General features: G+C 37.0%; 1 protein-coding gene across 4 annotated transcripts in view; it reads right to left on the bottom strand.

The window, feature by feature from the left end:
• Nucleotides 1–158: 158 nt before the first annotated feature.
• Nucleotides 159–23,807, bottom strand: part of apba2b (amyloid beta (A4) precursor protein-binding, family A, member 2b) — a 76,197-nt gene continuing 52,548 nt past the window's right edge. For 3 of the 4 annotated variants that reach the window (XM_038283878.1, XM_038283880.1, XM_038283879.1), the window contains exons 4-14: nt 21,728–21,808; nt 20,651–20,690; nt 19,386–19,531; nt 14,721–14,756; nt 12,039–12,125; nt 10,419–10,604; nt 8,222–8,401; nt 3,773–3,985; nt 3,550–3,669; nt 3,178–3,318; nt 159–1,467 (exon numbers count right to left, since the gene is read on the bottom strand). In XM_038283878.1, coding sequence (XP_038139806.1) covers nt 1,396–1,467; nt 3,178–3,318; nt 3,550–3,669; nt 3,773–3,985; nt 8,222–8,401; nt 10,419–10,604; nt 12,039–12,125; nt 14,721–14,756; nt 19,386–19,531; nt 20,651–20,690; nt 21,728–21,808 — 1,302 coding nt within the window. In that variant the 3' untranslated portion in view covers nt 159–1,395. The remainder of the gene's footprint in view (nt 1,468–3,177; nt 3,319–3,549; nt 3,670–3,772; nt 3,986–8,221; nt 8,402–10,418; nt 10,605–12,038; nt 12,126–14,720; nt 14,757–19,385; nt 19,532–20,650; nt 20,691–21,727; nt 21,809–23,807) is intronic. The other variant, XM_038283881.1, reaches the window with a different exon arrangement.

The following is a 23,807-nucleotide window of genomic DNA, read 5'->3' as shown; positions in this document are numbered from 1 at the left end:
CGTTAACAACGGTCTTTACCAAGTAGCTGATTATAAAATTTTACTAATACTCATAAGGGTCTGTGGGATCTTTAATCCTGTTTTTCTGGGTACTGTCATTGTTTATTAGAACTGCAGTTGGACGTTCAGAGTGCAATTAATTCAGCCAGATGAATAAATCAAGGTTCAGCTCAGAATTTTATTGTCTTGCCACAATAACATGAGAAACTACTTTTTACGAGGCATGCACACAGATAATGTTCATACGGATAAAATTTACTACACTATGTTGCTAAACTGTAACTCCATGGTAAGAAACTTTTTTTCCCCAATCACAGTGTGTGTGATTCACATTTCTCTCGCTTTGTTCCACAGAAGCTCAGGGTCCAATGGAAGTCTGGTGGATGTTTTTCAGAGACTAAACCTTTGTGTTTTGTTCCTTAACATGAGCACAACACTAGACAATTTTCATTTTTATGTACAGACATTCTAATACTGCGTTATGGCAATGAGACGGCTCACACAACACATTTACATTCACAGCCCAGTCATTAGTTAGCGAGTTTCAGTCAGAACTCCAGAGATGAGCGTAATAGAGGCAAGAGCAGGAAGAAAACATTATTCGCACATTGAACCTGATAAAAAAAGCAACTTTTCTCAACTACATGTAAATGTAAAAAAAAAAAAAAAAAAAAAAAAAACTTGTTTTAAAGAGGTTGAATTTGTATATTGCCTTGAAATTAAACAGGATATGGCGTTTCTCCCATAAACCCCTGCTGTGGGCATTGCTTTGATTCACACATACAGTACATTAGCTTGGCTTATTCAAACACATAAGTTGCCACCCTCATCAATGGAAACTTAACATGATATTTCAGATCTAATTGTGCCTTAGCCACCATTGTGGTCTGTCATCATCGCTGGAACATTTACAGTGCAGAAGTGGTTTTAGCAGCAGCTGCCTTCCCTTGTAAAATGAGCAAAGTGTGTATCTACATGAGAAATAAATTAACAGCAAAAGCTTACAAAAAAAGTTTAAGACGTTATATTGCATTATATGGATTAAAAAAACAAACAAAAAACTGGGACATATTCAAGCGTTAACTCTATCCAAACTGTTTAACTGAAGGAACCAAAAAGTTATCAAGGACAGGACAAATAAATTAACAACAGTCAAAACATATGCACATGCTTCCTCTTCAGCTGGTCAGAAGGATGAAACATCTTACATCAAATAGCAGTTGCAAATAGCACAGACATGTGAAAAAGGATGAAATAACTTCAACCCAAAAAGGTCAAAACAAAACAAAAATCTGTGGGGAGGCATGGTCGTCCTCCTGGTGGCTAAATCTGCTAGTAGTTTTGGGCTGCAGGATAAATGCCCTCCTTCCTGTCCACCTTATGAATCCCAGCTGCTTATATATACATGGGTGTCTCCTGTCCAGTTAGAAGCCTGAACATGGCCGCCGGCATGGTCTTCATGTGGATCTGGATGGAGAAGAAAGCAGCAAAGATTCAAAGATACCATAACAACAGAAAACATTACTGTTACATGTACTTAAAGGATGCAACTAATTTCTCCAATCAATTTCCAGTTCTGATAGTTTGGTACCTGACTGAGTACAAAGGTTTTGAAATGACACTAATCAATTAGCAGCCACCATGCATTACAGTTTTTTTTTAACTCCTTTTCAATCAATGGTTTAAAACATATTTTTATGATGGATATTTATGTCTGCAGTAAATCACCATTTACAGCCGGTAGCTTAAGAGTTATTTTGGTGTGGGATCATATTAAGATAGATTCACTTAGATTATTTCCTTTGGTGCAAATAGGGATCAGAATTCAATATAATAGAAATGTTCAAATAACTTAAATTAATTCAATTAAAGGTAAAGTGGAGGATTTTTAAAAAAAATATCCGCCCTCTCCACTTTAAATAAAAAAATGCACATGCACAACCCTGTACCCGCTCCTGAGAGGGAACACAAACGTGTGCGAGAGCATGCAGGAGCCCATTTCCCCTTCTGTTTAAAAGTTGCTGTTTATATCACTCATACAAACTTACTTTCCAAAAGCAATTTTTCCACTATGTCAGACTCACCACCGATTAGTGAAAATTGGGACAAGTACGTAGGATGTAAACATCTTACCAGAATGATTGACATTTAGGAGGACCACTTATTTAATTGATCCACCGGGAAAAACATCATCCTCCACTTTTTCATGATCATTTACCTCTGGAACTACTTTACAAACTGAAACTGAGATGCAACAATGGTCACAGGCATACCTTAAGGAACATTTAGGACTTTTGATATCTTTTTTTGCCATTATTATATTTTTGTGGAAACTAGTAACTTTTCTGCATATTTTGCACTATTTCTTGAACCAGCTTTGTTCCTTGATTATAATGAAACTTTACCATCAGCAGTCCAGGAATTTGATTTACTCTATTTCAAGTATAAGTCATTGGTTGCATTCATAAACTCCCTTTTGAGTTCATGATCATGTAATGAACTTTCATGAAAATTTCATGGCACTTTTTGATGTCATGAAGTGTTTGAAACACATTTTGGACATCACTTTTTGATGTCCAAAAAAAAAAAAAATCAAATTTTTTGGACATCAACATTCAGTGATGATGGCATTTACTGAATTTTGGATTAAGTGTTGTATTTAAGTTAGATTGTATCTATTTTATTTTGATTATATTTTGTTTTTTTTTCAAGTATTTTAACTAAAAAGACGTCAAAACATTTCAAAGGGGGTTGAATAATATTAGGTCGAACTGTGGATGTAGGGTCTACTGAAGTTATTATTTTTCTACTCTTTGTTTATATCCTGAAAATGAATATTTTTCATGAAATCATTAGTAAATTACATAGAAAATCTTACTGGCAGAATCAAAAGGAGCTTTCGGTGAGTTTTGAAATCAGAGAAATCTAAATTCTCATCTCTTTCTTTTGTTAGAAATATAAATATTCATTTAAAATGTTGCTTTTTAGGGATTGTGGCCCTTTTTACCCCCAGTATTATGTCTGTATTCCATATTTCTTATATACACAGCCTGTTTACAACATATTTGACTACAAATAGGCATAGTATCTGCTAAAATGACACTGAATTTGTAATACATTTTAAATGGTTATATGGAAGTTAAAATCCTTCTGTGTCTGTGTGTGTAAAGGTTTAACCTCGCCAACAGAGTTGGAGAGCGCCTGAACAATCTTCTCATGTGCTGTAGCCACCACGCTCTGGCCGTTGATCTCTATAATCCTGTGACCCACGCGGACACCGCCTCGCTCAGCGATGCCACCCCGCATCAGGCTGCATATCTGCAGGGTAGAACATACACAGAACCTTCACCATAGGTAAATAAAGTCACATAAAGGAGAAACAGAACAATCTACGAAGAAGCAGATTGTCTTTCCATAGCATATCAAATAAAAAAAGTGAGATTGGAAAAGCAGTACGGATTCATCCTCTGTAGTATAAATGTGTGCATAGTGTAAGCATTTTGTCTGCAGGGGGAAAAACTCAAACAATATAATTATTAAACAACTTACGATGCCATTCTGGACGCTGAAACCCAGCTGATACTTCAGATCAGGTCTCTTAATGAGAACTGTGGTAACCGGAGGGCAGCTGACGATGTTCATTTTTACCTGAACCTGGTTCTTTAAGCCCTTTAACAGAGAAGTGGACAAACATTAGAGCTTTTCTATGTACTTGAAGATTTTTATCCAGTCTAGTTATGAAAAGGTAAAATATTTAAGAAGTGTCTTGCACCTTAATGATTCCCTGACAGGTGGCAAGAGGCAACCCCACGAGGCTGGTGTTGTTAATGGACATGATCTGGTCTCCAATGCTGAGCTTGCCAGATCGAGCTGCTGGTGCACCATTCATCATGTTGGCTAAGATAACTGTTGGCAGGATGGAGCCCCAGCCCGACTCCACTATCACCACACCCAGGATCTCCCCTTTGCTTTTCTCCAGCACCAGCTGTGGAGAGACACTTCATTGGTCACTTTTTGGGCTTCATCTGCAACAGACCCGCCTCAAATTAGAACTACATCACTGAAGACCTGAGTGAGTTCAGAGAAACTGCAAAGGATTACAGGTTTATTAAAAATATCACAGCTGCCTGCTGGGTTTCTCTCCATCAAAATCTGTGGTAGAAGATTTTAGTTTCATTCCTTTTACCAGCAAACGATCTAAAAATGTGAAGAATAACTCATTAATGTACACAGCAAACAGGCAGTGGATCATTTCAAGCTCTCCTACAGGAATTAGAGCTGGAATCACAATCCTGGAGCTCTGAGCTGAAGTGACAGGGCTTAAAAATAAGCAGTCAGTGATTTAGTAATACTGTTTGTGCTGTGGAGGATTATTATCTCTGGTTGTATAAGACTGTTGTGGGCATGACTGTAAATCAATGCCATGCAACGTTGGATTTATCGAAATGTTGCATTAAGGCAGTGATGCACCTTGATCTCCTAAACTCACTGGGTTAATTTAACATCCGCTGGACATTTGACACTGCGAGAATCGATTCAAAAATTACTTCTCTCTCTTGGCCCTTTGGCCTCAATACCCACTTATAAAAAGCAGAAAGGCATTTTAAAGTTTCAAAAGCTGAAAATATTACATGAATTAAAACTGAAGCAAAATATTTACAACTTATTCAGAATTTTATAATTTGATAGTTTAGCACAATAGGCTACTTACCCCTGTACAACTTCAAGGTCCTCATTTCAGGAACTTCTATTGTAGCAATGTCTATAATAAAAGCTTTGAAGATTTTTAGGTGCTTGCAATTTATAGCAAAACAGTTAAACAACAATTTCTTTTTTATAAATTATTTATTTACAATCCATGTTATAATAATAGGGTGTTTAAAAAATGCTTTACTCAGCTGTCCTCAGCATTGGAAAGATTTTATTCATTGAATGCTCTCATGAGTTTATATTTTTTTGATATAGTATTGAATTTAGTTTAGGACTGTTTATCTACTGCTGCAACAGATCTTGTAACTCTACTAAAAAATTAGTTATACAACTTTGTTTGTGTGCAGAGGTAGCCATAAGGCTAGAATTTACTCCACATAACTGTTAGTCTAAGCTGGTCTGATTTGATATTACACTGTATAAAACCCATTTATTTGCATGTTGTTTTGCGCTCTTATTACATCAAACACCACAAAAGTTGCATTGAATTCCCTTGGTGTCTATTTCTCATAGTGGGCTGTCATTTGCTGGAAAATTGACACTGAATGAATCGTTATCATAGATTTGGAATACACTTATCATAACATTTAAAAACATATTCCATCCAATACTTTTTTAGAACTATATTCTTTAATCATTATGGCACCTGGAAGTAGGTGGGATTTAGTAAGTATTAACTATACATTTTGTTTGAAATGTGTTTGAAGCTTGAAAATTGCAGATGTGTAAGAACTGAAACAAATTTAACAAGCAGCAGACTGTGTTGACAGAATAACTGGATCCAGGCTTATGGGGTGCTCACTGCAGTGATCAGTAGGTTAATGTTTCATAGTGATCAAAAAAGAAACGGTGAACTTGTTACAGGGTCATGGAGGATTCTCATGTAGACACATGTAGACACATTTTGTGCAAATCCCAAACCCTTAACATTACTTTCAGTCAGATGAACCATGTTGGTCAAACCAAAGATGCTTTAAAAATATACCTGTCAGGGTTATGGACCAACTGAAGCTGGTGAATGTGGAAACACTATTCCTTTATGGCCTGGATGGTCTCGTTTAGCAGGATAATACATGCTATATATCCATAAAAAAGTTTTTAATAATTGGTTAAAGGGGCAGAGCAACTGGTTTAGGGGGATTTTAACAAGATTTCTTTACATAACATATTAATATTGGTATAAATACCAGAACATTTCCAAGGTGACATTTTTACATATATCATATTTCTTTTGCTGGAATCTTCTTATATTCAGCTCATGCTTTTTTTTAAAACTTTTATATTGTTGATTTCTTATAACCCTATATTTTTACATTGAGGTTTCTACCACCATTTATCAAATCAGCCCTCTGCTCCTTTGAAAATCCAGTTGCTGGTTATTAGTCAGTCTAAACCTCTGTTTTAATAGTTACTGATCTTACCCTCTTCCTTTAAAGGTACACTATGCAACCGGTGTTGATTTTCCAGCGAGGCTCCCCCCAAAGGGCGAAAGTGAAAGTGCACTGTCGTAAATATGCACAGCTGTTCTCCTGGTTTCTCCGTCAAGCCAGGCACCGGTTGTTTTGAGTTTAGCAGGGAATGACTAATGCTGCGTTCACACTGGACGTAGCTGGCGCGACAGAAGCAGCGAGTTTACATGCAAAGTCAATGGTTGACGCGCGTCAAGGCGCAGCAAAAGGTCCCGCGGCGCGTTTTGAGCAGCAGGCGCAGCACGTCTGAGCAGCTGAAGCAGCGTGTCGGGCGTCGGGCTAAGCATCTGACGCAGGGAGAGAGACACAGCGCTGATGATCACTCCTCTTAAACAGTTTATTGACGCCTAAATTAACTTAAAATGCAGAAATCTGCCGGCAGAATATGCAGTTTGGATTATTTAGATGAAAAACACCTACCAGCTGCCGTGGTGAACCGCGAGGAGGCAACCCGGCCAGAGGCTGCTGATGAAGGGATCCCTTCTGTCAGCGCACCGCTGGTATGTGGGGGTCTGAGCGGCTCCGACAGAAATAACATTGGGAGGCAGGATTGTAATCTGAATGAACTGACTGCACTGATTACGTTTTCAGGTGTATTTTCTCACTTAAACACATATTAAAACTACTTTATTCCCACTGATCACAGCAAATATAGCTGCAAGGCAGAGAAAGGATAGTGAAGCTCCGCCCAACGCGCGTCGTGCAGCCAGAGCAGCAAAGCTGCTTCAGCCGCGCGTCAGAACTAACTGGTACAAGCAGCAAAAATGAAGCAGCAGACGCGATTTTGCTGCTTTTGCTGCGTGAACGTAGCATAACTGCACAAAGATTGCCACTGTGCTAGCAACGAGAATGCTTTTAACTGGGGGGTGTAGCAGTTCTCGCCGTAAAGCAAGACTGACTCTCACGAGACTTCTGAGCCTGTGGGTGCGGGTCGGTGCTCCTGCAGTTGCAAGTGCAGTATTTCCCCCACAGACCACCAGGGCGGCCGAGAATACCTTTGTTCAACCTGAAATGACTCATTTAATCATCCATAACGTTATGGAACACATTAATTAACTGAAAAATGTTGCATAGTGTGCCTTTAATAAACTCTTAATCTTTATATTATTAAAACATTGTAAAATTCAAAACTGCTTAGTAAAATTCCCATTTGAGCTTAAGATGTTTGTTTTAACAGATAATCACTTTCATCATAAAGTGATTGTTCACTACGTTATTTCTCCTCTCTCAGAATAAAGCAGAGATTCTAAAGATTTCTTTGGGGCCCATCTTGGTATATTTTCTTAAATAAAATATTCTCAATATCATGAAAACATATTTTTTTTTCCACCACTTGATATATTTAATCATAAATTCAAATTCATTAGCATAGACATAGCTTATTAAATAGTTGTCTTATGACACAATACTAACGCTAAGACTAATTGATATAAATACTGCCTTGTTCATCCAATCTATGCAATAAACACTAAAATCATGAAGGAAGTTCATGGAAATTTTTATCAAATAGTCTTTACTACTTTAATATCTGGAATAAAATGTCTTCTCTGGGCATCTTTCTTTTATTCAGTAAACATTTATTTTGACATTGTGAAACTACCAGTATAACCATGAAGCTCTGAGATGATAAATGGTTTTTGGCCCATTAGGAAGCAACAAAGCTATACTACTCCAAGTTTCCCTAGTTTTCCCATCCTTCCAAATGACTAATTTGCTTCTAAAATAGGATGTGTTCCAGTGTACCCTTAAGCAGGCATTTTTCATGGCTTCTAAATCTCCCGAAGCCTCCAGGACACAGAGGAGGCATTGCTTCAACAGAAAGAGCTGACATGCCCTGAGTGTATTTTTACTGTAACACCTGCCCCTATCTCTCGCATTAGCAAACAGCCACAACAGTTCTGTAATTTCATGGCCCTGCAGTATGAGTGGGATTTCCTCAGCTGCTTGTAAATTCTCAAAGCGTTTCTTGTTTTTGTTTTTTTTGCACTGACACAGATAAGAACACCTGCAGAGAAACTTGGATGCTTTTAATGCACACAGACCTCCTTGCAGTTTTCAGAGTTGGAGAAGTGAATGAGGTCATCATTGTACATTTCCTGTGTGTTGATGATATCACTGTACTCCTTCTGACTGAGGTCCTCGGGGTTGATGCCGTTGGCTCTGAGGAACTCCTGGTAGGCCACACTGAATGCCTGACCGATGGACTGAGCAATAAGCTGGGCCTGTTAACAAAAAAAATGAAAAAAATCAATATTTAAAACTCGTATCTTTTGCCTCTGGTTTTGTTCTTTTATTTACTCTGCATTGCTAATAATATTAGCTCATCAGCAGGCAGAAAAGCCTCCAGTGGCAGCACTGGCCTTTGGGTTTGCCAAGAATACGCTCACATAAAATGGATTGATCTTTACCCTCCTAAGCTATTTTTTCTCATTGAGGGATGACATTTATTTATGAGGGCTTCTTACTTAGAAGCAGACAGAGTAAATGAAAACTACAGCAAGGAAAATAGAACATACCCAAGCTAATTTTGTTTAAAATTATCAAATGATTTACAATAACATCCTATTTAATGTTACCCAAAAGAAACAGACGCTGCACTCAAACTAAGCCTCCCGATCGTTATTTTTCACCTTGCATTCGTCCTACATTGCAAGTAGTGGATGATAAAACCAGTCACTTGTCTTTCTGTTTTAAATAGCAATAAACATATAATTATGCCAAATCAGAAGTTCTTTTTTTTTATTCAAATCCATTTTTAAACCACAGCTGTGTGATCTAAGGTTATTTTCTGCTGTGTCACGAATAAGTTACTACAGTATCAGAATTGTCCTATAGGTTAAACTTTACCCATATGAACAAGGGTTGCCTTGTCAACACACGGCTCAGTTTGGTTCATTCAGGTTGGGACGACAGTGGCGTCAGATTCTGGAGCTTGCCCTAAAAGGCTTGTTGATTCAAGCTCAGACTTTCAATGTTGTTGTCTCCTTGGTTAAAACACTTTGCCTACATTGCTTACTGATGGTGGTCAGACGGCCCGGTAGCACCTGTGTATAGAAGCCTTGGTGCTGAGTTATACAAGGCACTGAATTAAGAACTGTTATTGCATCTAAGCTCAGAACATATTGAATGTAATAATATATATGTAGTTTTGTGGAAGAAATCAATAGAATAGAGTTAGATAATTTACCCAAAAATCTTAATTCAGATTTTCTGCTTTTCCTTGGCACTAGATATTTGACACAGAGTTTTATTGTTTACATGACCTGAAAAACTTACTTGTCCCCAGTCCATTGTCAAAGGACTTTACTGTTCCAGTATTTTGGAAAAGTTTTGACTTCTACTTGCATGGAGGGATCAGTACAGTAGTTAGTACAGTTACAGTACAGTACAAACTGTAGTGTAACTCTCTTTCCCCTTCTCTGTGGAGGCAAACCCACTTAAGAAAGTCAATGTAATGTGACCAAAATTGAGTGCCTCTGTGATTAAAAAAAGTTTTGGTTTTTTTGTCATTATATTGCTTATGCAGTTAATTACATTGGCAAAGAATATATTAATAGTTAAAATGAATAAAAAGTGCATTTATTGGGAATCATTTTTTATATAGCTGAAACTAAAAGTTCAATACGATACTTTATATTGATTCTGCAAACAATTAAGTCCAAAACTGATTCAGGGAATTAATTCTGCATGAAAAAACAACATTAAAAGTCTAAAACAGTAAACAGTGCCTACAGCCAATGAAGCCATAACAACAGACACAGTTTCTAATCTAATGGAAAAGCAGCTGAATACCTCCATGAAAACTCTGGCTGCAAAATTAGATGAGGAGGGGACAGATTGGAGTCCAGCCTTTATACCACTTGGCAGAGAAAATCTGAGCTGCTGGCTCCTTGGTGCAACATTGTTCCTTTTGCCAAGCCTTCCTAAAACTGCTTCAGTTAAGCAAACAACTGCCTTGTGGGGTAAAAAATAAACAAACTAAAAGAAATCAAAAGTTCCCAGCCAGTTCCTATTAATGCAGATCAGTGGTTCCCTCTAATCATTATAGTAAGCTACACAGTAATGTTTAATAAACTGCTGATAGTAAGCCATGATAACATTGGCTGTATACCTGCTTTAAGCAAAACTCTGTAAAAAATATTTGAATTTCTCATTAGTTGGATGGAAAAATATATAAAGTTTTGCCTTAAAATGTCTAGATTCATTTCCCCAGATATCGACTATCTCTTTGACACTTACATCCTCAGATTCAAAGACATGACATATCATCTTGTACTGCTTCTTTGCCTCAGGCGCTCCAGGTGTAGTCTCAATACAGTCCTGTGAAGCTGTTCGAGGCATCCGCCGCCTCGCCATCAGCACCACAATGTTCCCTATGTCAGCAATGTAAGAGATGGTGCGCAGTGCATTGTCCATCATCGTTTCCTGTGGGCACAACAATGCAAATGTCATAAATCACAATTTAACTTCAGACTCCATTCATAAACCTGAACCTTAATACTAAAGCATTAAACAGTAGCAAACACTGAACCCATCATGGCAGCAATTTAATGCTTTTTGTGTTGTTCTTGAATAAAAAGTCCCTTTTAGTACATTTATGTTGTTTAAAATTCCTTTTATGCACTTTAATTAGGAGAACATACAGAATACCAGATAGACAAGATCAAATATGATCAAGATTGTTTTAAATTAATGATTGTTTCAAAAAGCTACATACAGTAATACATGTGGAGCAAAACATGGAAAGAAGGCAATCCAAACAGAATCTTAATGTCTTTTTTTATTTTAATCTGGCTGTATAAACAAATTACATCCCAATACCATGCTAGTCTAAACCAGATTATCTGCAGATCATGTTCATCTTATATTATGTACAAAAACCCAGACAAATAACTTGAGTCTACTCTAATGGTGTTATATTTATTTACCCAGGTTAATAAAAGGCATGTGTGATAAATTAGATTGCATGGGGAATTATATTTTGATGAAATAACAATTCAGAGGAACAGACTTTAAATAATGCGTGTTTATTCAGAGGTTTTAATTGCTTATCTTTTATTATAAGATGAATTCTCTGCTGTTTTCTTCATTTCATTAGCACCGTGAAAGCCTCATTATGTGAATCTAATGGATGCTGTTTTTTCCAGCCCACTTTTGGAGTTATTCTTTAATGAGTGCAACTCGGGAACCACCAATGCAAAGTGCTTAAAGCTTCCCACTGCAGAAAATAAGTACTTTTTTTTGGACTGAATCGATTTTGCAGTAGTGCCAGGACCAGAGGCAACCAGATGGAAAAGGGAGGAAGACAGACACTGCATTGCAGCATGTTACTTTGTTTTTGTTCTTTAGTTTTTTTTTTTTTATACCAGGAGGTTACCTCACTGAAAATATCCCACTGAGCCCAACCAAAGATAAGGTTAAAATGTTACAAACAAATCATCTGCTGCTTCCATATAATTTCTATGTATCTTTTTGCTGTGAACACAGTGAACAGCTCTGAGGAACACAGATTCTTCACTTTGTAACATTTTCTGCAAAAAATTCTGATTTTATTTTAGTTGAAACTCAGCATAAATATCTGAAGGATAAACTGTTTGGAAACAGTGATTTATCTGAATATCACAAATTAAGGTTGTGCCGCACATAAATTTCCACATGATTATACAGGAAACTCTCATAGTGACTTGTTGAGATTTGAGTGATAAAAGCCGTGGTTTCATAAGATGCAGCTGAAATTCGTGGCTAAGCTCCAAGTTTTACAACCTCTATGCAATCCAATTGCTACTCCCTTATTATTCATTTTGAAACTGACAAAGTGCACCTTCAAGAAGCAGCTCCTGTTAAGACAGGTGTACTTACTTGTGTGTCTGCATTGAGGACTTTGATCCTCTGGGTAGAAATAAACAGATCGACCTCAGTCAGTGTCTGGCCGTCTCCCTCGGCATTCTGAACATACAGAAACAAGAGTTTTAATTTTAAATGTTTAAGATCTTTGTGAACAGCCCTGTTTGTGTCTGCATACATGCTCAGTATAGTGCTGAGTTGGAGAGATGCCATAAACATGTCAGATGGAAAAATTGACAGACAGTTGATGCTGAAAAAAAAAAAAGGAAGCGTTTTTGGCAGTGATGTCCTTTCAGATCAGCTGTCCTGGCACCAGGATGGTGAGCTGGAGCGGAAACTAGAAACAGCTTAACACTAAGCCCTCACCAGCTGGCTGTAACAACGGCGGGTGGAGAACAAACAGGCGTCCATTTCCACCTAATCACTGTGAGATGCAACTTAATGAAATTATATTTGTTCTAATTTACTCTGACTGTATTTTGTAACTGAAATGGCAGCAAAGTTCAAAAATAGCAAACTGTTTGTTTGAGTTTTTGGCAATTGAAAGTCAGTCAGTTTATTTTATCTATTTCAAGAAAGGAAAGGTGGACAAACTGAAACTGAAATAATAGAGTTATCTGGACTGTAATTTAGAGGATTGATCTTAATGCGTCCTTTGGACCGCATACAGTGTTTTACAGGAATTATTATTTTGATGGATGAAAATAACAATCCATTTCTCCTTGCTTGTGTCTGTTTGTTTTCTTTTAACATTTCTTCCTCTACATCTTTCTCAGAAATGAGAGCTATGAGCTGAGGAAAAACACCTTCTGTCCAGATTTCTAAAAATTATATCTACTTTGCAAGAAATAACATATGTCAATCACAGTATGTAAAAAGCAGAATATTCCTTCATTTAAAAAAAATAATAATTCAGCGACAGTAATGTAGTTTTAGCCTCTGTCTAACATATATTTTTTTACTTTTATACCAAACATTTGCATCTATATCAGGGCTGAAACAACTAATCGGATTAATCGCGATTAATCGATTATTGAAATAATCGTCAACTAATTTGTAATTGATAATCGTTAACTGGAGTGTAGAGACTCTAAAACATGCCTTTAACTGAGAGAAAAAACACCCTTGGAGCAATTATAGCAAAACTGTAAAAGAGAAATATGTAAACATTTTACTTTTACGATATATATATATTTTTTTGTCTATCAATATTGACTCTCCAGAACTCCTTAAATGGAAAACTTTTAGTTTCACCTTTTTTAATTTCGCAATAAGCCTTCTTTAAGGAACCTTTGGCTGTTTAAATGGGCATGTTGACAGAGCTTCATTTCTTTTTGTAGAAACTATATTCACTTTAAACATATTCAAAAAGTTCTTAAACACTTTGATGCAGGTTATACTTAGACTATTGCCAAATGTTTAAACAGAATTCTCCCAATAAAGACGTGTGCAATATGTGCTTCAAAGCAGATAGTTAATCTCCAGGAAGACTGGCAAAAAAAAAAAAAAAAAAAAAAAAATGAACTGAAAAGACATTTTTTCCTTTAATTCAAGTTATTCTTAACTGAAATATATGTTTTCTTTCCATAACTTTTTTGACATTTGAAAAAATATCTCTACTAAAGTTTTATGCTTTTATTTGGTCTAAAAAATTTAATTCAAAATAGAAAAAGTTGTATAACTTTAATAATTTTGATAAAACAAACACATTTTGTATAATAGTTTTTAACTGAACTTTCTATTGCATCTTTTTTCAATGGGGTCAAGTAGATTTTGCAGCCAAAGATACAGCTTATTTAGTAAGACCAGCGTAGTATCATTTGTTGCCCTTTTACTAGACCTAACATGAACTCCAAAAAAGACTAGTTAAAACTTAAAAAATAGATTAAAAACCAATATTATAAGACCGATTACTACATTTTTTAAATGTTACACTCAACCACATGAAACCACAATGAAAAGGTTAAAACAGTGACATCTGTTAGAACCATTGAAGTGAGTTTGTGTTATTAATGTAAATCTAAATAGTGCAAAGTTGAAGGATTATAGAGAAATCAGTGTAGGAACAAAGCAGGGGAAGCATTTCCACATTATCATGTGCTTAAAAAAAAACACTTAATCAACTAACACATCAAAAGTTCAGGCTGAAGCTGATTATAAATGTTTTGACTAAAGCAAAAATTGGGGGGGTTAGTATATAATATCCAAAGGATATTGGTAAACTGTGTAGCTGTTCATTATTATTATTTACTTTATTTAACCTGGTTAAAAAACTAATTGAGATTAAAATCTCAGTCTCAAGACTGAATCAAGTTCTTACAACCTGATGCAGCAAGAAAAATATTGGAGTAACAAAGATAAATTGAGTAAATTTTAATCTTTTGGAAAAGTAAAAGTAAAGTATGATTCAACCATGATTGAAAATGTTACTGCAATCAGAGCTTCAGAGACAGACAGATAAATAGATTTTTTATTTTTACTATTTTACTTTTACTGGATAGCAACACCGCCTTTACGTTCCACTCAGCTGATGCATAAAATCTAAAATTAGCCCTAAAAATTGTTGAGACTTTTGCAACAACTTCTTTTAAAGGCCTTGTGATGAGTGAGGACACACAGACAAGCAAAATGCAATGTAAAAGATGCAATGGAAGGAGAGTGACCAAAGGCTCTTCCTGTGCTCAGTTTATTACACACCGCCTTTTTCTTGATTTTGGCAGCCTTCTGAACCCTCTGGTAGACAGGCAGGCAGGCAGGCAGGAAGGTAGGCAGGCAGGCGTTGGGACGGGACAAGGTCAGCAGATACAGGAGCACAGAGAACAGGAGGAAGAGAAGGAGCACATAAAAAAGGAGGATTATAAAGAAAATACCAGCAACAGTAAAGCTCTGAACAAGATGTTGTTCTAGCAAACAGGAAGCGTGACGGAGACAGACGAGCTGTGTGTGACTGTGTTGAGCAAGTGTGTTTGGGATATTTGCACAGCACAGTGTTGAATAACAGATACAAATCAAAACAGTAATTACACGGGGGGATAATTGCTTTTTCTCCTGTAAACACAGCATATTAAAAACAAGCAGTTATAAATAGGAGCTGATTCTAAGTTGTGACAAAGTTCTCTCTGATGTTTAATTTATTACCCATAAATAATTTACCAAACATGCAGAGAAACACCAGCACTGATCCTGGGTCAATTAAAGGCATTAACAACATTTCAAACTACTTTATTTCAGGAGACGGAGCTCAGTTCTAAGGACAACTAGAAAGACTGACATGTAACTGCATCAAGTGCAGAGAAAAATAGGAAGTGACGAGATTAGGTATTGAAGGTTAACAGTATGCATTTAGTTCATTGTTATTTTGCTGTACAGAAAACACTCTTGTTTTTACAAACCTGTATAAACGTTATAAACCTTTTATACAGATTTTAAGCGGTTAAAGCAGAAACTAATGTGTGTTTAAGTAGTTATAATAGTGATGTTAAAGTAGTGAGCCCCACCATCGCAAAATGTTTTGACATCCTTTAAAAGGATGACAGCAGGGCTGCTAACCACCTACAGGACCTTAAACAAGCATTCAAAAGTGTTTGCATACGAATACTTAAAAAAAAAAGTTTTTACAGCACTAGTGGCTTTTTTTTGACAGCAGGTCGACAGTAAATGGGATATGAGAGAGGGGCGGGACATGCGGCAAAGACAACAAATCGGATTCAAACCAAGGTGAGTTATATCCAAGACTGAGGCCTCTGTACATGGGTCGTGCATGCTCACTACTGCGCCATCAAAGCATGCCCTGTCATATGACATACTTGAATTCATTAACTGGAAAGCTGTGTTGCAGGTTAACAGAAGCTGGTGCATGTTTTTAAAGTGAAGGAAAATTATATATAGGTTTACTTTGACCCCTTTAGTTACAAACATAAAACAAGGAAGAATAATGCAGACTCATTCTCACTCTGGAGCTCAGCTGGGATACAATGTATAAAGAAAAAATAATAGCTATGCACTTAACAAATATGACTGTTAAAGAAAAGTGACTTCTGATTGATGTAGAGCATTTTATGATAGGGAACTAACACTGCGCATCACCCCCCCCCCCCCCCCCCCCCCAAAAAAAAAAAAAACACTGTAACAGTAAATAATGGGGGACACAGGATTATGCTCTGTGGATGCTATGCTATTGTCTTCAGCAAAGACAAGGTAGAGTCAGAGAAGTGCAGAAAATTATTGATACGAAATACTGCCCAGAATACCTGTTAGTTGCTTCAAAAGACTAAAGAATGGAGTGAAGGTGATCTTAAACAAGGTGCAGGTGTCACATAGGATCCAATTAAATCGAAGCATATTAAGGTGTTAAAATGGTCCAGTCAAAGTCCAGAACAAAATCCAAAGTTAGAATTTGCTGTAAGATTTAACACTGATCTCAAAACGCTTTCCTTTCAATCCGACTGAGCCCAAAATAAAAAGAGACAGAGAGAAAGTTGGACAAATAAATACATATTCATGCCACACTTTTCAGTTGTTTTATTGGAATACATTTTCAGGATAACTTATAGTTTTCCTTCCACGTTAAAAGAATGATTTACATTATGCTTCAATGTGACACAAATCACCATAAAAAACTATTAAATGTATGGTTGTAAACTGACAAAATGTGGAAAATTATAAGCCGAACAAATATGTTACAACACTAGATAATTCAGCATTTAAATATTCCAAACATAAAGCTACAACAAAAAGCAGTTGTCATAAGAAATAAGAGGAACAATCTTTTCTATTAATTCAATAGGGTTTATCAGCTCTGCTGTTATGCAAGAGATGTGTGGCTTTAAGCAACAACTGCAGAGCTGCTGAGCAAATCGGCAGGGGGTTGACAAACAGGAAAGACCTAAAGGTAGGCGTTGGGATGAAGCTTTATAAATATTACATCAAAGTGAGTGAATGTCATGCAGACAGGATCCGAATAAATCAGCTACCAAGTTTAGGCCCAATTCATCTGCCTATTTCTATTTTTCCTCTTCCTTCTCTGCGTTTGGAAACAGCAGACCCCTGTACTCTAACTAAATGTTTCCTCAAATTGATTTGGAAAAAAAGAATAACATGAATAATGCCTATGAGAATGAGTTTACTACCAAATATTAATATACCAGTGAATAGAGTAAAGTGACAACCAGCAGCAAGTTACTGATTATAAGTGATTCAAAAAAAATAAATAAATAAATAAATAAATAAAAAAAAATAAAAAAATAAAAAAAATAAGTGATTCACCCCAATCTTCTAAATATTGTAACAACATTGACTTGAAATTTTAAAATGATGCGCTAGAAATTTTTTTTGAGAGAAGACCTTATGTGTTATGTGCCAAAACTCTGAAGTTGTCATTGAAACTGATAATAACTGACAAGATTTTAAATAATCTGACATCAGTTTTCAAAACACAAAACCACAGCAAAGTTTACCCCTCAGTGGCTGGTCCTTTTATATGTCAGTTTCTAAAAGTGGATAGTTGCACAGGAGATCATCAAATATTTATGAAGGTAACCATTAGAGGGTGCTAAAAGACACTTGTTTCTAAGTTGAAAGTTTGCAGCAAACCATTTGCACAGAACTCTTACATAAATGCTCTTTAGGAAAGGCAAGGTGACTCATTTCTTTACCAGCAGGAAAAACTATCAGGTTTCATTCTTACATTTCGACAGGTTGGGTTACATATACTACAAAAAAAGAAATGGCCATCCATATTTAGGTGAATGCTTGCTCACCAACCATTTAAAAAAAGATGACTCGAAATAAAAGCCTCCTGTTTCAGAGAACTATGCAGGAGCTGTCCCGACACTTTTTATTCATAAAAGAAAGGCAAATGACGAGGAAGACGATGCCACACTTTCTGCTCATGCAGGTTTATGACATGTGGACACCGATACGTATGTTTGGCATCAGAAATATTGTATTAGAATATGTTATGAAACTGATGTCATTAGTATAAACAGGCCAGCTTGTAACTGGGCTCAGGAAAAATAACTTAAAATTCATACTTATGATTCATATATCTTGCCCCAACCCCCCAAAATTTTATGCTGGTCACACAATTCTTAAATGTAAATATTTTGATTAGATTGCACAATTATTTCTAAGCAAAAGTTGTAATTAATCCATCGATGTACAGTAGTGATGAAATTGAGGAATTTAAGAAAAATTTGAATAAAATATTTGCTCAAATAATTGCTAAAAAAGTACATTTTTAAATCTTTTCGACTGAAAGTCAGCTGCAGATCATCTTCAAATCCAAATTCATTATGACTGACTTGTAGTAAGAGTGATTTTTTTATTTTTCATAACTTCTTTATTCAATGGATATGAAGTATATGTATTTAATGTGTACAAAAAATAAAAATATATATTTTTTATATTTTTTTATATATTTAGGATTAAAATTGTTTTATTTTTTTGATGAATGCATCATAAGTCAGGTTGAAATACTCAGGTCTACAAACAGATATATTACAACTTTTTTATGTACTAAATTTGCAGTACCTTTGGCCTTCCATACCCTGCTGCAGTCACAGTAGTCCCTATTTATAGCCTTCTGCTTGTGAACCAGTTTAGATTTAAGGTAAAAATGTTACAGTGAAGACCTTTATCTAGCAGTACAGTTTATACAGCAGGATCTTTGAATTCAAGGAAGCACACACCATGCAGTTGTGAATGCACCTGGTGGTCATGTCAGTCTAGAGCAAATGATAAGCAGTGCAGCCTTTAAAGAATACATATTGGACCTGTCTTTATTAAAACTTAATCTATTAAAGACACAGAAAAGGTCCCTGGCAGAAACTGCTGAGACCTTAGAGTAGATCAGAGCAGAGACACAGAGTGGGCCTTCTGTAGGTGAAATCAAACCAAAGCTTCTGCGTATGGATGGAGTTGAGGAGATTATATATCAATGTATATCATATTATTCTGCCTGTACCTGTATCCCACAAATGCTTTATATTTAACTGGAACAACTTAATAAACTCCCATAAGCTAAAATCAGTTATCCCATTTTGGTGTTTCATGGAAGGATGTTACTTTCCCACCATGGCACATAGATTTTATTTTAAAAAAAGTCTCTTTTTATGTATTATTATTTTACCAAGCACACTATTCTTGCCATTTTTTAGCCCGTAAGACCCTAAGTTAATATTCTTGGCTTAAATTACTTGGCTAAAATCCTGTGTTAAATGTAAATAATCTATTTTTCATATCTCTACTACTGTATGTTTTTTCAATGAGATTTGTAACAAGTTAGGATTTTTTTCTGATGGAAAAATGAAATATTCTTTCTGTGGTTGCACATGTTAGTATCTGTGAAGCGCCATGTGGTACCTTGACCCTGCTGACAGCTTCTTGTGCCTGCATCATGCGGATGTTCTTGGAGGGGTTCCTCTCAGACAGTAGCTGGGTGGAGCCAAGGTAGTTAGCAGCAAAGATAATGCCATCAATCAGGTCCTCTGGTTCGCAGGGTCCAGGAACTGAGAGGATAGCAAAAAACAGACTGAATTAGGGAAGTCAGACTGCCTTTGAACAGATGCTGATTGTGCCTTAAAGAAGGTATTGCAATCGCTCCGCTTACCATGCTAGGTTAAACATGGAGTGAAATACTGTTTTTCTGGAGATTAGGTGATGACAGACTATTTATGCCCACTTTTGTGCCACAAAACTTCACCTTATTACAGTGAAATCTACGTACACATAAACGGTGGAACAACAAATACACACTGTTGTTTTTTGTTGTTGTTTTTTTATTGTAATACTTCCAAATAAAATCTTAATTAAAATCAGAAAGAAAACAGTGTGCATAATCTATCTTTGCGCATTTTGATGTTAGTATAAATAGATTGGTTCTCAACATAAGTGAGCAAAAAGCTTATTGGCCTCATAAAGGCTAACAAACACAACGTAAGTCCCATTTGCCCTACCCTCTGAAACCAATCTGTTCTTAGTTTGGACCGAGCTTGGATCAGGTAACCGTGCCGAGATCGGATCCTTATGACCGTTTACACATCACTCTAGCACGATCCCTCGCCTCCTAGTGACGATCTACGGTACTACTGTTTTCTAGGATTGAAGAAATGTGGATACAACTAACGATAGAATAATCAGGGCTTACAGATGCAGGAAAAATCAACAGACGTTGAGGTTCATCACACTGCTAAGCAGAATCCTCAGTGAAAATCGTGTGGCAAGGTAGGGAAGCTTGTATTTTTATGAATGTCTGAAATTTCATGATTACGTTCGGCCTACTGACAAACTAGTCCAGGCATGGATTAGTTCAGTTTGCATGCCAGTTACACTCAACAGTTAACTCGGTTACTGTGCTCAGACCGATCTCAGCGTGGTTTCAAAAGGGTAGTGTAAATGGGGCAATGAAGTAAGGAAGAAAATTATGATCTATAGCAGGGTTAGATTAGTATACCTCAAATGCACGGCTAGTCCATCCCACAGTAAGACATGCTAGAGGTACCATCATGATCTGGGTATACATTTCCTCAGCAGGGACAGTGATGTTAGTTAGAATTATTGATGTTGTTGTTTCATGTCAGTAGGGTTTTGGTCAGATTAGAAAGCTGGTTCAGAGGCAGACAACTTACCATCAACAAAGCTTGGGAAGGAGGCAACTTTCTTTGTTGGCTGAAAGAGAGATTACAGATATGAAAATAAATGTATCTGCTTTATCTCATTTTCACAGCCTGCTCTGTTTCATTTTATAAAAACTTTATACTCAAGCCTATATTATTTAGCAAGATATCAAAACAATAATGTGTTAATGTGATATTTTGGACAGAAGCGTGGGGCCTCAACAGGCTTTTATGAATGATTTTCAGCTACACTTAAAATAAAACTGTTAATGTGCTGTAATGCTTAATGAATTCAATTATTCTGTGTAGCAAGAGTCTAGGATTCCTTGATCTGTTTAGAAAGCAGATACTTATCATTGTAAGCTCCAATTAAAGATACACAATGTTCCACTAATACATTTTTACAGATCAGTACTTTCTATATTGCTTTCATCTGCTTTAAAGTGTGAAACCCCTTTCCCACAAAGAAGCTCAAATCAATCAACCCAAAAATCAAATAATACAGACCATCCACTTTAATAATCAGAAATGCTATCCAGGCTTGGCAAAATCCATCTCCTACAGTTATGTAATTATAATCATGTATGAAATCACGCTTTTATTCATGTTGTGTTGTTCATAAACAGCACAAATATATCATCCCAGAATGATGAGTCTATGGGAGATTAAAGAGTGAGAAAAAAACAGAAAAAACAGAGGTATTCTCGTTGATTCCTGATAGTCAAACAGTTATTTTTTGTCTAACTGGATCTAGCAGAGCTCTGTGACCAGACTGCTATGGTCTACGGTTTTACATTTACTCAGAAGGCTTCACTCAAGGGTAAGAAGAGGCTGACTTCTGAGTGAAAAATGGCTCTCATAAAAACCCTGAACACATGCTCAATTGCTACAATGCTATCATGCTGTAAGCACCAGACATGAGCTGTAGTTGTAATTACACAGCTGTTCATTTACAAAAAAAATTCACACTATCTTACACTATATACACACACACATATATTTTGTATGAGATAACAAAATCACCCAATAAAACAGTAAACAAATAAAGGGAGAAAAAATCCTGCATGAGGTTATCCAGCATCATCTTACCTCTGGTACATTGTTGTTCTCCAAGGGAACATTAAGGTCGGAGCGCTGCTGCTTTCTAGGATGATCTGGACCATTGCCAACCTGGCAGACCAACACAATACAAAAAGATGCCATGATATAAGTCAGAACAGAACAGAGGATTACAGATATGGTAAAAACTAGAACACTTCCCTGTTTCTCTTAATTGGAAGCTCTTGTCTGCATAGGAGAAAACTGAGAAACTAAACTTGTAGTAGAACTTTAAATAAAACCTGTGGGAAACTTTACTTAAAATAAATGAAATGTCACATTATTTCTTAGCTTTGAATTATATTGTATAAGCTGTAGGTTGGTCTTAGTGGCCATGGAAAAAATGCTAAGAAAGTATTTCACCAGAAGTGGAAATCAAAACTGCACGTCACATCAATAAATTTTGGTAAACTTAATCTCAGATTACACAGAAAATCATAATGCTCAAACTAAGAACTATAGCCTATGTCCGCCTTTCAAAAAAAGTTTGATCATCTTGTTTAATTCAAGCCAAACATAACTTTTAAAACAGTTTAATCATGCAACACTTTAGAAGGATAGTGACTGATTTGCATGTACCCGTATTTTCACGACTATAAGGCGCACATAAACGTCTTTTTTTCCCCTCAAAATGTGCGGTGCGCCCTATGGTGCGGTGCGCCCTATGTGTGTTGCAACTGCGACTTTTGAGACCACCTCATTGAGGAGATGATAAAAGAGTGGCTGAATGTAAGGAGACCAGGTGTTTTTTTTCCACTCATCACCACACCATCGCTGTTAATCTGACTCCATGCGTGCCCATCTCACAGCTGATGTGAAAAACATGGTAAAACAAATTAATGCTGTGCTCGCTGTGAACCGGACGCAGCAGGTGCAGCAGAAGCAGCGAGTTTACATGCAAAGTCAACGGTTGACGAGCGTATAGACGCAGCAAAAGGTCCCGCAGCGCAGCAGGAGCAGCAGAAGCAGCGAGTCGGGAGCGCACCGCCAATGCGCTGCTGCGGCTCGAGATGGAAAAAATTGAAGTTTTGCTGCTGGACGCGCCGCATCAACCAATCAGAGAAGCTGATCTGGGAGCTGACAGCGAGACAGACACAGCGCTCTGATGACAAATGATTTTAAAGCAAATGAAAGGGCTGGATGGATGAGATGATGAAAGCGTGGCTGAGGGAGGTGTAGGCTATGTGAGGAGACCAGGTGTTTTTTTTCCACGCATCACCATCGCTTTTAATATGTGACTCCATGCGTGCCCATCTCACAGCTGATGTGAAAAAAAAGGTGAATCAAATGGACGCTGTGCTCGCCGTTATCCCGGGGGTCTGACAAAGGAGCTTCAACCGCTCGACATCGGTGTGAAGCGCCCGTTCAAAGTAAGGCTGCGAGACAGACGGAGACCACAGTTTCAGGATAAGTGGAAGGCAGCGCCGGGCAAGTTACGCCACCGTTTGCGGATGGATTGCAGATGCTTGGACTGACGTGTCTGCTGGCTCTTTTCTTCAAGCTTTTGCAAAAGCCGGCATCATTTCTGAGGAGCTGCGCTGCACGGAAAGTGACTGACAGCGAAGAAGGGGAAATTGGCGTGTCTGATTTAGCGCAGCTGTTTTATTCAGAAACAGAGGATGATGACTTTGATGGGTTCGATTAATACTTTGTAAAAAATACATTAATAAAGCACAAACATACTCAGTTTTGCTCCCGCTCTATTTTTCTACCTGAAAACTTAATTCAACAGCAGCCTCTGGGCGCGTCTCCTCCTCTTCAGCGCGGTGGCTGGCAGGTGTTTTTTCATCTAAATAATCTAAATCTTGCAGCTATATTTGCTGTGATCAGTGGGAATAAAGTAGTTTTAATATGTTTTTAAGTGAGAAAGTCCACCTGAAAACTTCATAATTGCAGTCAGTTCATCCAGATTATCTATTTCTGTCGGAGGCGCTCAGACCCCCACATACCAGCGGTGCGCCGACAGCAGAAATCTCTTCATCAGCAGCCTCCAGGTTCACCGGCGGCTGCTGGCAGGTGTTTTTCATCTAAATAATTTTAGCTGCAGGCACCAGGATACCGGTAATAAAAG

The sequence above is a fragment of the Cyprinodon tularosa genome, unplaced genomic scaffold (assembly GCF_016077235.1).
Source record: "Cyprinodon tularosa strain WSP-4 unplaced genomic scaffold, ASM1607723v1 ctg197, whole genome shotgun sequence".
Classification (NCBI taxonomy): domain Eukaryota; kingdom Metazoa; phylum Chordata; class Actinopteri; order Cyprinodontiformes; family Cyprinodontidae; genus Cyprinodon; species Cyprinodon tularosa.
This window is presented reverse-complemented; position numbering and strand designations above follow the sequence as displayed.